The sequence below is a fragment of the Staurois parvus genome, unplaced genomic scaffold, assembly GCF_062004578.1.
Source record: "Staurois parvus isolate SC_StPar_1 unplaced genomic scaffold, SC_StPar_1.0 ptg000047l, whole genome shotgun sequence".
NCBI lineage: Eukaryota > Metazoa > Chordata > Amphibia > Anura > Ranidae > Staurois > Staurois parvus.
The window spans coordinates 5,474,570-5,487,658 of NW_028317843.1; the positions used below are offsets into that span (position 1 = coordinate 5,474,570).

At 41.0% G+C, this 13,089-nt stretch overlaps 1 protein-coding gene across 1 annotated transcript in view; it reads left to right on the forward strand.

Moving 5' to 3' along the window:
* The window catches only part of EIF3E (eukaryotic translation initiation factor 3 subunit E), an 88,909-nt gene that overhangs the window by 35,173 nt on the left and 40,647 nt on the right, over nucleotides 1-13,089 (forward strand). Inside the window, exon 6 of the mRNA XM_089664455.1 lies at nucleotides 11,515-11,640. Coding sequence (XP_089520581.1) covers nucleotides 11,515-11,640 — 126 coding nt within the window. The remainder of the gene's footprint in view (nucleotides 1-11,514; nucleotides 11,641-13,089) is intronic.

Consider the following 13,089-nt stretch of genomic DNA (forward strand, 5'->3'; position numbering starts at 1 on the left):
GTAAGTTAGGAACCTTAGATTGTACACCCCTTAAGGGTTAGGGACTGATGTGAATGTACAATATACAGTCAGGTCCATAAATATTGGGACATCGACACAATTCTAACATTTTTGGCTCTATACACCACCACACTGGATTTGAAATGAAACAAACAAGATGTGCTTTAACTGCAGACTGTCAGCTTTAATTTTAGGGTATTTACATACAAATCAGGTGAACGGTGTAGGAATTACAACAGTTTGCATATGTGCCTCCCACTTGTTAAGGGACCAAAAGTAATGGGACATTTGGCTTCTCAGCTGTTCCATGGTCAGGTGTGTGTTATTCCCTCATTATCCCAATTACAATGAGCAGATAAAAGGTCCAGAGTTCATTTCAAGTGTACTATTTGCATTTGGAATCTGTTGCTGTCAACTCTCAAGATGAGATCCAAAAAGCTGTCACTATCAGTGAAGCAAGCCATCATTAGGCTGAAAAAACAAAACAAACCCATCAGAGAGGCGTGGCCAAAACAACTGTTTGGAACATTCTTAAAAAGAAGGAATGCACAGGTGAGCTCAGCAACACCAAAAGACCTGGTAGACCACGGAAAACAACTGTGGTGGATGACCGAAGAATAATTTCCCTGGTGAAGAAAACACTGTTCACAACAGTTGGCCAGATCAGGAACACTCTCCAGGAGGTAGGTGTATGTGTGTCAAAGTCAACAATCAAGAGAAGACTTCACCAGAGTGAATACAGAGGGTTCACCACAAGATGTAAACCATTGGTGAGCCTTAAAAACAGGAAGGCCAGATTAGAGTTTGCCAAACGACATATAAAAAAGCCTTCACAGTTCTGGGACAACATCCTGGACAGATGAGACCAAGATCAACTTGTACCAGAGTGATGGGAAGAGAAGAGTATGGAGAAGGAAAGGAACTGCTCATGATCCTAAGCATACCACCTCATCAGTGAAGCATGGTGGTGGTAGTGTCATGGCGTGGGCATGTATGGCTGCCAATGGAACTGGTTCTCTTGTATTTATTGATGATGTGACTGCTGACAAAAGCAGCAGGATGAATTCTGAAGTGTTTTGGGCAATATTATCTGCTCATATTCAGCCAAATGCTTCACAACTCATTGGACGCCGCTTCACAGTGCAGATGAACAATGACCCAAAGCATACTGCAAAAGCAACCAAAGCGTTTTTTAAGGGAAAGAAGTGGAATGTTATGTAATGGCCAAGTCAATCACCTGACCTGAATCTGATTGAGCATGCATTTCACTTGCTGAAGACAAAACTGAAGGCAAAATGCCCCAAGAACAAGCAGGAACTGAAGACAGTTGCAGTAGAGGCCTGGCAGAGCATCACCAGGGATGAAACCCAGCGTCTGGTGATGTCTATGCGTTCCAGACTTCAGGCTGTAATTGACTGCAAAGGATTTTCAACCAAGTATTAAAAAGTGAAAGTTTGATTTTATGATGATTATTCTGTCCCATTACTTTTGGTCCCTTAACAAGTGGGTGGCACATATGCAAACTGTTGTAATTCCTACACCTAAAATGGAACAGAGCGAGTGCTCATAAAATGAAATAGGTGGTAGCAGCTAAAGCACTTGAGGAAATCACATTAACCTCACGTCCTGTAAATGGTAAAATATAAAATAAAATGAGTAATCAATAAATAAGGAATAATCAAATAAGTGAAATGAAATAAAAGTTTGTGCAATCAATAAACTCATATAAGGCACTAATAGAACACTTCCGTAGTTGTCGATATCTCATAAAGGCTTGTGAAAGAGGAAATGACAGAAATGCGCACTAACCAACCGCGCATAGAAAATGCGCATGTAAACATCCATCTACCCTGGTATGAAACAGCAGGTAGGTGATGAGGCATCTCTCAGGAAAAAGTTGTCATCAAGCAATGGTCAGCTGAACTTAGAGGACTCCTTTAAGGATATGGGTGAACTGTCTGGATACAGGGCTCCCTCCTCTGGATGTTGAATGTACTAAAGCTGTGCTTAGGATCTAATAGCCCCTCAATAAGGGGCCAAAAGAAAGGAAGTGCCAATAGTGTAGTATTTTCTAGGACTTTATTATGTAGTAGTAAAACGGAGCATAAATATTGCAGGTCAGGAGTACATATAACAGTGCCAAATCAACAAGAGCAAAGTAATGTACAGACCCCTTAAGTAAGATGGCCGCTGGACCTCCTTGTAGTCCTGGCGGCGATGACGTCACACGCGGTCAGCTCCTCCTCACCTGACCTCACCTACACCGTTCACCTGATTTGGATGTAAATACCCTCAAATTAAAGTCTGCAGTTAAAGCACATCTTGCTCGTTTCATTTCAAATCCATTGTGGTGGTGTATGGAGCCAAAAATGTTAGCATTGTGTCGATGTCCCAATATTTATGGACCTGACTGTATATGTAAAGCACTGCATAAATTGACGGAGCTATATATATGTAACTAAAATACATAAATGTACATATCAGGGCTGTTCACCTGCACGCCATTCACATTAGGAAGTATGGCTGTGTCCATGTCACTGCATCATAATAGGCTTGAATTGGCTGCCTGCATGCAGCACTTGCTTATGGTATATGCTCCTCTGTGCCTGTGTGAACAAGGCTTACATTGCATTTTAGCATGCATTAAAACTGAAATCCAGGCAAATATAAATTGAAGCTCATTTATTAAATTTCATGTAAGGCTTAACAAGTTTAAGTAGAACTAGTGAGTAATGCACCAAACGGCTTTTGATGCAATACTTTCTTTCAGTCAAAAGCTGTCCCTTAAGTCATTCTTTCTGCTGCTGTGTATCCAGTCTTCTAAGTTGATTGATAGCCAGCATCATTCTACCCTCTTACTCTGAGCCTAGGATTTCATTGACCTGTGTCTGGGACACTGTAATAACATAGCCCAAGTCCAGGCTGTATTAGACCCAACCCTTGGGGCCAGTGTCCTGATGCTGCTGGGGCTCAGAAATTCTCACGTCACTACTTATGCTCTGTTCAGTGCAGCAGTAAGTACTGTCCAGCACCAGAACAGAGAAATCTGTGACCTCACTAGATGGCCAAAAAGTCATTGTGTCTTGTTAAAAAGTTGTATCTTTACAAAAACAAAGAATGCTTCCCAACTTTAAATGATATATGGGGTCACAGATTGTCTCCTGCCTAAGGATCCCTTTTTACTACTATTCAGTTATGGTACACCAGCATTACAGCCGAATACTGGTCAGTCTGGGAGACTTTCACCCTGCCTGCAATGGGGTTATCTCTATCTGTTGGTATCTTGCAGAGATATACTCAAGTTGTGGATAATCCTGTAAGAAACCTATCATTTCAGACTTTACAAAGGACCTGAGAATCCTAATGTACATAGAGAGGCTGGACACGGAGCTCCAGAACTTTATTCCACCCAATATTCTGTTGTCAAATGGCAAAATGCAAGCTACCTTGATGAGTACTAAATTGTACTTGTTTTGCCATTTCCTATATACAGTTGTGTTCAAAATAATAGCAGTCAGACATCACTAACCTGATCAATCACTGTTTTTGGTAGAAATTATATTTCTACATGGCAAATAATTTACTAGCAGGTGTAGTAGAGTAATAGAAATCCAACAGACCCAACAGTCATGACATGCATGCTGCTGATTCTGTGTAATTGAATCACTAATTGAAAGGGGCATGTTCAAAATAATAGCAGTGTGGAGTTCTATTAGTGAGGTCAGTCATTCTTTGAAAAGCAGGTGGCAATTATTGCCCTTATTTAAGGAAGGAAGGCAGCAAATGTTGTACATGCTGGTTACAGTGCATTTCTCTCTGAAATTCTGAGGAAAATGGGTCGTTCCAGACATTGTTCAGAAGAACAGCGTACCTTGATTAAAAAGTGGATTGGAGAGGGAAAAACATATAAAGAAGTGCAGAAAATGATAGGCTGCTCAGCAAAAATGATCGCAAATGCTTTAAAATGGCAACCAAAACCTGAAAGACGTGGAAGAAAGCGAAAAACTACCATTGGAATGGATAGAAGAATAGCCAAAACGGCAAGGACTCAGCCAACAATCAGCTCCAGGAAGATGAAAGAAGGTGTAAAGTTCCCTGTGAGTACTGTTACAATTAGAAGACGCCTATGTGAAGCCAAGCTATCTGCAAGAAGCCCCCACAAAGTCCCACTGTTGAAAAAAAGACGTGCTGAAGAGGTTACAATTTGCCAAAGAGCACATTGACTGGCCTAAAGAGAAATGGCGTAACATTTTGTGGACTGATGAAAGTAAGATTGTTCTTTTTGGGTCTAGTGGCCGGAGACAGTTTGTCCGACGACCCCCAAACACTGAATTCAAGCCACAGCACACTGTGAAGACAGTGAAGCATGGTGGTGCAAGCATCATGATATGGGGATGTTTCTCATACTACGGTGTTGGGCCTATTTATCGCATACCAGGGATCATGGATCAGTTTGAATACATCAGAATACGTGAAGAGGTCGTGCTGCCTTATGCTGAAGAGGAAATGCCCTTGAAATGGGTGTTCCAACAAGACAACGACCCCAAACACACCAGTGAACGTGCAACATCTTGGTTCCAGACCAACAAGATTGACGTTATGGAGTGGCCAGCCCAATCCCCGGATCTTAATCCAATAGAAACTTCTATTGGGGTGACATCAAAAATTAAAACTTCTAGAAAACTTCTATGGGGTGACATCAAAAATGCAGTTTCTGAGGCAAAACCAAGAAATAGAGAAGAACTGTGGAATGTAGTCCAATCATCCTGGGCTGGAATACCTGTTCACAGGTGCCAGAAGTTGGTTGACTCCATGCAACACAGATGTACAGCAGTTCTCAGAAACAGTGCTTATACAACTAAAGATTAATTAAGTGATTCAAAGGAAAGCAAAATCTTTAAACATTTTTCAGTTTATATAGTGAATGTTTGAGTTTGTAAAGAAGAATACAAACACTGCTATTTTTCTGAACAGTCTAATCATTTTTCTTCAATTTTCTTAGAGGAACAACACAAATGTGATATATTTTTCTACAGGTTTTGATTTGGAATAGAATGTGTAGTGTTCCCAATGCATTTGTGTGTATGGAAATAAAAGCTATTAGAAGGATTTTGAGCTTTATTCACTTTTTTCAACACACTATTATTTTGAACACAACTGTACGGAATTGTATAATAAAGCAAACCCTGGTATTCTATGAAGCAGATTATCTATTTCAATTTGTCCTCAGGTGTCCTCTTTCTCAACATGATGCATATCTACCCTGCATCTACACACCAATGTGAACCCATATTGCATTCTCTAACTCCCAGTTGGTCATAAAATAAAAAAAAAATATATATATGTATGTATATGTGTGTGTGTGTGTGTGTGTGTGTGTGTGTGTGTGTGTGTATATATATATATATATATAATTTATTTTTTTTAGTTTCCAGATTATTTTACTATCCACACATTTGTTTGCACATGGTACTTTGGCATAGACGAGTTTTGTATCCTTTTTTCATTTTCCTGGAAGGAAAGTATAACCAGTTTAATCTGGAATTAAGACCATTGCTATGCTGCTTCATGAACTTGCCACCACTCTGGTTACTGAAATGGGGTGGAATTGTCGCTTTCAACCTTATTTCATGACCGATCTTTTCTGTAGGATGTGCTTTTCCCTTACTAAACACGATAAAAATGTATTAATAAATGATTCTTCACAAAGGAATGTTCGGGATTTTTAAATGTGCATCTATTTTTACAATAGTACCTGGTAATCCAGTCAGAAAATTTGAGTTGTAGGTTTACATGTTTTTTCATCTGAAACTAAAATTATGTTATGAAAAAAAGTTGCTATTAATCTCCCACTCTACATACAGATGCTCACAGGTTGTATAGCACAATACCTGCATGCAGAAAATGGGCGACTTCGTGTACTGTAGAATCAGGCTGGTGATGACAGGATGTGGTGCTACCAGTAGCCAGAACCTGAACCATAACCAGTGGCACAGGACAAGGACTGTGCGCCACATGTTGAAGTGGTTTTGAATTGTATAGAATACGGATGTTACGGTGTTGTATATGTACAAAACCTAATCCGTCGGTTTCATTTAGTGCGAGGAAAAGACATCCGTGACCTCAAGCATTGTAATCTGTTTCTCATTGTATTGGAATAATGGTTTGTCACCACAATATGTCTTTAGAGTTTGCACTGTTTACATGACTGCCATGGGCTGGGCTACACAGAGTCTGCCACAGACATCTTGCTAAAATTGGGTGGGAGGAATTTTAGAAATAAAATACATTAAATGCAGATGGTATATTGTATGCGTTCGGAGTGTTGCATGGTATGAAATGATAGCACATTGCTGTGAAGCTGCAGCCCTCGACATTGGTACATGTTCAAAGATGAACTACAGGGAGATATAAAAGGCAAAAATATTGTGATTCCCTAATCATTAATACATTTTTTTAACTTGGTATCAGCCTCTTGCAGTCTACTGTACAGCAGAGCTCCTTGAGGGGGGAGGGTAAGCAGCACAAGGAGCCAGTCAGGCGTACTGCAGTGTAGGGAAAATTCTGATTGCAGAAGAGAGCAGAGTTACAGAGATGAGCTAATTGGTGTGTTGCTTCTCCTTTTACATCAAGTTACATGGTGGTGGGGAGAACTGTAGGTGACTCTGTAGCAAAGAGAGATTACGTTTCCTGTTTGCCAGAGCTGTGCAAATCTAAGTATTGAATAGATTGCTAATGAACCACTTCCCTTTAATTATGAAGACACCCTCATTGGCTTAACCAGCGAGATGTTGCTCCATCACTAGCAAGAGATTCTATAGCATTAAGTGCCAGTGCGGTAGCAATTACAATACAGTAAGTACCTTCCTTTGGTGACTAACTGGTGACACATCATCCATCTGACATCACTTCAGTACTTGCTGTTATTTGGCAGCACTTGGAGGATGTAGTAGATGGTCTTGTATACACGCCTGTGCTTGCTGTTACTTGGCAGCACTTGGAGGATGTAGTAGATGGTCTTGTGTACACACCCGTGCTTGCTGTTACTTGGCAGCACTTGGAGGATGTATTAGATGGTCTTGTGTACACACCCGTGCTTGCTGTTACTTGGCAGCACTTGGAGGATGTAGTAGATGGTCTTGTGTACACACCCGTGCTTGCTGTTACTTGGCAGCACTTGGGGGATGTAGTAGATGGTCTTGTGTACACACCAGTGCTTGCTGTTACTTGGCAGCACTTGGAGGATGTAGTAGATGGTCTTGTGCACACACTTTGAGCGGGATTAGCTAATTAATTTTTTTTAATACATTTGACCATTTGATTGTTTTCTTAAAACCTGTACCCTTTTGTCAGTGAAATATAAAACATTTTTGTACTGTGTTAGTAAAAGTATTAAACAGAAAACTTAGGCACTGAACACCTTGCTGATTACACATTCTAATAAAGTGCGCTCATTTCTCTGGCCTACATTATATGCAGAACAGCCCAACTTAATGTATACCACCTTATAACGTCAATAAGGTTCAAAAACTTGCTCTGTATGTATGAGAACATTTTTTGGTTGTCTTGCGTCTTTTGCGGTGTCCCCCAGACAGGTTCTTTCTGATTGAAAACCACTGACACAGGGACACATTGGATTAATAGTAAGTCCATGTCCCTTGTGCTGGTTTTTTTTTTTTTTTGTTTAAACTTTAACTGAAAGTAGTAATAGGATTTGCCTATTAGTGTACATTCAAAGTGGAATTCCAGGCTAAACCTACTCCTAGCCCCATTCTAATCCTAATCTATCCAAGATCGCTATACTGGCCTATCCTGAAGCCTGTCCGGTCTCCAGTGGCAGCTTGTGTATTGATAGCCAACAACGGCTGGGAACTGAATAGCAGATGATATCGCCCCACTCTGCTGTACACAGAAGCCACTGCTGACAAGCCTGTGACCGGAGTGGATTCAGAATAGGTAAGTATAGGGATCTTCTCTTTACAGGGTTACATGGATTAGGTTTGGAATGGGGCTGGGGGTAAGGTTAGCTCTAGGTTTAACTGGAATCCAACCCGTATCTTTGAGAGATTTTCTCTTTAAATAAATAAAAGGCAAATATCTTCAATATTATATGGTTCCCTTCCATGTATTGAAAAGCTGCCATATAGAAATAGATTTCTCTTGGGGTTTCGTTGTCTGTCAAGTAGTTGGACTCTTACAGCAATGTGCTGTGGGACTTGTTTGTTGGGTGAAGATTCATTTAAAATGATGGCTGGAGAAAGAGAAGCTATGAAAGGCCCATTGTACGCCTTCTCTGAGATTAGAATTTGACACTCTGAATGACCTAGTGTAGTTCAGTGTTGTATAAATTACAGCTTTATGGCCCCAGCCTTACCTCTGCTTTCAGAAGACATGAACTGCACTAGATAAAATAACTAGACCTGTTCTCAAGATTCGGCAGAGTGGGTGGTGGGCACTCCTGTTGATTTTGGGGATACAAGCTTCAGTTTCACAAGGAAATGGTGGGAATATAGCAAGCGGTTTTTATTATGGAGTGGAGCGAAAAAAGAGACCTGCCATTTACTGACCTAAGAGAGCCATTTTGTCAGCTCTTAGTGTACTAATATTTTATCAGATCTTTCTGTAGGTATTTAGTCCAACACATTAGGAACAAAATCTCTGGTGATCCTTATTTGACCTAGCCTACACATCCACTGGATAATGCATGTCGGCCAAGGTATTATGTAGGCTTGAAACACAGAGATGTATTAGGGCTCATGTACACAGGTGGATTGGCAATACAGCATAAAAACTCAACATGTCTGTGTGCAGGAGAGGCACAGGAGCAGCAAGCAGCCTTTCAATATCAATGACAGGCTGAAATATACAGTAATTTTACACAACTGCATACTATTGTAGCTTCCTCATTGGCCTATCTCATCGCAGGCCCTCTTCAGTCTATCACGAATGCTGCTGCCAGACTCATCCACCTTACTAACCGTTCTGTATCTGCCATCCCTCTCTGCCAATCCCTCCACTGGCTTCCCATTGCCCAACGGATAAAATTCAAAACATTAACAATAACGTATAAAGCCATTTATAACTCTGCCCCAAATTACATCTCCGATCTTGTCTCTAAATCCGCTCAAACGGTACTCTCTGCTCCTCGCAAGACCTCCTGCTCTCTAGCTCCCTTGTCTCCTCCTCCCATGCTCGTCTCCAGGACTTTTCCAGAGCTTCCCCCATCCTCTGGAACTCTCTACCCCAATTTATCAGACTATTGCCTACTCTGCTCACTTTTAGGCGATCTCTGAAAACCTATCTCTTCAGGGAAGCCTATCCTGCCCTCAGCTAATAATGGACTCTTCTACTCTTCCAACCAGTCCATCCCCCACAGTTATTAACTTTTGTACCACCAGCCCCTCCCTCCTAGATTGTAAGCTCCAAGGAGCAGGGCCCTCCTATCCTTTTTGTATTGAACTGTATTGTTGCTGTATTGTCTCCCGTTATATTGTAAAGTGCTGAGCAAACTGTTGGCGCTATATAAATCCTGTATAATAATATTTCAAGTAGTACTTGTGTTTAGGGCTGAATGCGTTCAGAGATGTTTGCTCCGGATGTAAGAATTCCTGTGTTTGGGTCATACAGCGGTAAACCCCAGTACTGCTCAGAATAGTTACCATTGGCATACCACCGCCGCTTATTTCTGCCTGTCATTGACTTTGACTGCAGCTGTGCTTCCCTTGCTCTCAATAACACTGGGTTTTACGCTGCAAGGGCCAAAACTGGCTAGAGTACATGAGGCCTTAAAGGGAAGCTGGATGATACAAATGCTCTTTTAATATAGACCACTGATATTTTTAGTGCTTGTTCACACTTGACTACATTTCTAACTCTTAACTTTCCTAGTGTTAGTATGGGCATTAGACTGGCGGTTTACAAGTGTTAAAAACTCCTCCCAAATGCCTTATACATGGTTTTGATGTGTTTTGCAAGCGTTAAATCTGCACCACAAACGCCTATAATAAACTAATGTTATTAATATGCCATCACTGCACTTGATACACCTGCCAGTCTGCGGAACAGCACCATAGACTTGAATGGGAGGCGTTGAAAGGCTTCAAACTCCTCCAGACTTTACATGAGGCTTTAATTTTGAAGTGATGCAGCGCTAACACTTCGTTTTGATGTGAACAGCACTATGCTGTCCATAGTATCATTTGCATAGGCATTTGGGGAGTGTTAAAAACACCCCTCAAATGCCTGCTTTCAATGTCAGTGTGAACTAGGCCTTAGTGGGGGGAAAAATGGAACACTCGCATTTAAAATGTATCTGTTTATAAAGGAACTCTGAATATTCTCATCACATTTCTGGATGAGGCCTGCAGTGAGAGGGCGATGTAGGCCTTGTTCTCACTTATGTGTGTTTCTGCACTTTGCTTTTGGGGCAACCTATTCATTTCAATGGGTTGCCCTATACTTAAAAATGCACTAAAAATGTGCATGGCTGGACTGTTTTGAAAAATGTCACACCAGAACCCCTGGTGAACGCATGCATTTTGATGTTGGCAAGATATATGGAGATGCCAGTAAGAATTAATAGCACTGCTGCAAGTCAGCAAAAGGACAGTGGTGTTTTTTTTTTTTTGTTTTTTTTTTTTGCATTGTGGAAAAGCCCACGATTTTTTGCATGTGTTCCTGCAAAGTACAAATGTGAATCTGGCCTTAGCATCTGCCAGCAGGTTAACTGGTATCTGCATAGACAAGAACGTATGTTGCTAGCACACCCTGGATCCATTATGATGCTAGTCACATTTAATGATGAAGTGGTCCTGCGTGGCCTCAAAACGTTGCACCTGTACTTATTGTGATGTGATCACTTTAAATAAGCGCTTGAACTATTGACTGCGGATCTATGGTGTGCTGGCGACATATGTTCTTATCTGTGCATAAAGTAGAGCCAGATGTCCCATGAGGGCTTGAGCATATGCAAATGGTAACTTTCTGATTCTTGCATGAACACATGCTACTCCTTACTTGATAATGCTCAGAACCCGGACCTGGGAGGCCTCCGAAACTATGTTCTCTCCTCTGTACATTTTGTCTTTGACGTCATGTAAAAATTGGCTAGCTCACTGCTTCAAAACAATACACAAAAGCAAAAAATAGTAAATGTATCTTACTGTAGATTACAGCTTCCACTCCTTTAGTCAAGGCGCTGGTGATGTCACACACAGCCTTCCTGCAGCCTCTTGGAAAACCTGCGGACTCCAGATTTCATGATCCTGTTTTGCTGCGTAGTGAATGATTTAGACATAACTGGTGCCTAGGCTGAAGTGCAAGCTGCAGTCTATGGTAAAGTACTTTTTTATTGCTATTTTTTGTCAGATTACTTGCAGCTTTATGGCAATTGTGAGGGTTATATTTATCATATTTGAATTGGTGAATCGTAGTGCCAGTCATGCAGTACCACAAAATTGGTTATATTCATGATTTTTTTTTTTTTCTCTTTATCCCTTCTTTGTTTTGTAACAGGTTCCTTCAACAGACAGAAATGCTCTCAGTTCTCTTTGGGGAAAACTGGCTTCAGAAATTTTGATGCAGAATTGGGATGCCGCTATGGAAGATCTCACACGACTCAAAGAAACAATAGATAACAATGTAAGAGCCCTTTTTGACTGTCACAAACATTGATTGTTTTTATGTGTCCAACTTTACAGAGGTTTTGGAAATACAAAAATTCCTGAGGAATTGAAAACCCCAAATTTGTAATCAGCGCAACTACGTATACAAATATATGCCAATACAGATGACAGTGAAAAAATATGTAAATAAATAAATTTCCAACCCTTCTATATAAATGCAAGCTGAACACTTGTTAGTGAATTTTACCTCACCCCAACATAAACTTAAATTAAAAGTGCAGCGCAACATAAGCACACATCTCATGATTTTGCATGAGAATTATGTAAGTGTGATTTTTAACTGTGGGGAAAATAGTCTCAAACGGAGAGCACTATGTTTTGGCCTTTTTATTACATGGTTCACATATCCATCAACCTCTGAGCATTAGCGGAAGAGAAGAGGGATATCACCTGGATAAGAAGTGGATTCCGGGACCAGAAGGGCTGCTTTATTTTGAATGGGATGAGCTCTAAGGCTAGGCTCACATATGTGCGGGTGGTGCAGCTGCGGATCTGCATGAAAATCCGCGCACCCGCACAGAGAAATGCGGACCCACGGGCGGGTGCCATTAGTTTTAATGGCACGCCGCCCGCACTGGATAACGCAACTGTACTGGGAACTGAGGTTCCCTTGCAAGCTGCATTTTCAGAAGAAGTGCAGGGACTTCAACCCTGCGTGTCACGAAGCGTGGGTGTCCATTCAAATGAATGGGCTCTCGTGCCTGTGCAAAACGCGGCCCTCATATGTGAACCAGGGGTCAATGATATATTGGAGGTGAGCAGGTTTTTCACCTGACATGGTGGAGGTGTACAGATTATGTAAGGAAAAATTGAACACATCTAAGTCACGAGTGGATGTGCATGTGTTATGGAGATTCAATTGGAAGTTCATATTTTGGGCTTTGGTTATAATATTTTTGCACCAATTGGCTGTATATGGTGCATTTGGTTATATGTGCTTATGTTGTGCTGCACTTTTAATTTTATTAATTCCTGAGGAATTCTCTTTTAGATTGCAGATCAAAATTAGGCAGGAGTAGGATTTGCATGTAGCATTTATTCTGTTATCAAGAATGGAGTCTGATAACATGGCTAGTGGATGTGCAGCAGCAGAGATAATTAGGAGAAAGTAACAGAATCAAAATTTGAACCTTTTTTTTAATCTTTGATCTCAGTCCCTGTCTTACATCAAATGTGAACACACATCCATGCAGTTTGCTTATGCTATATCTAGGAGGAGGTAAAATGCTTTGTGGACACCAGATGATCTATGTTGTGCAAACATGCAAGTTACATGTTGGTGCCTAATGGGTAAGTGAGAAGGGCGCAGTGCCAGGCGTCAAGCTGTCAGAGGTATTTGCCACCATCAGTAAATTCAGAGAAATGGGCAGTAGACATTTTATGCAAATTTCGCATTGCCTGTAAA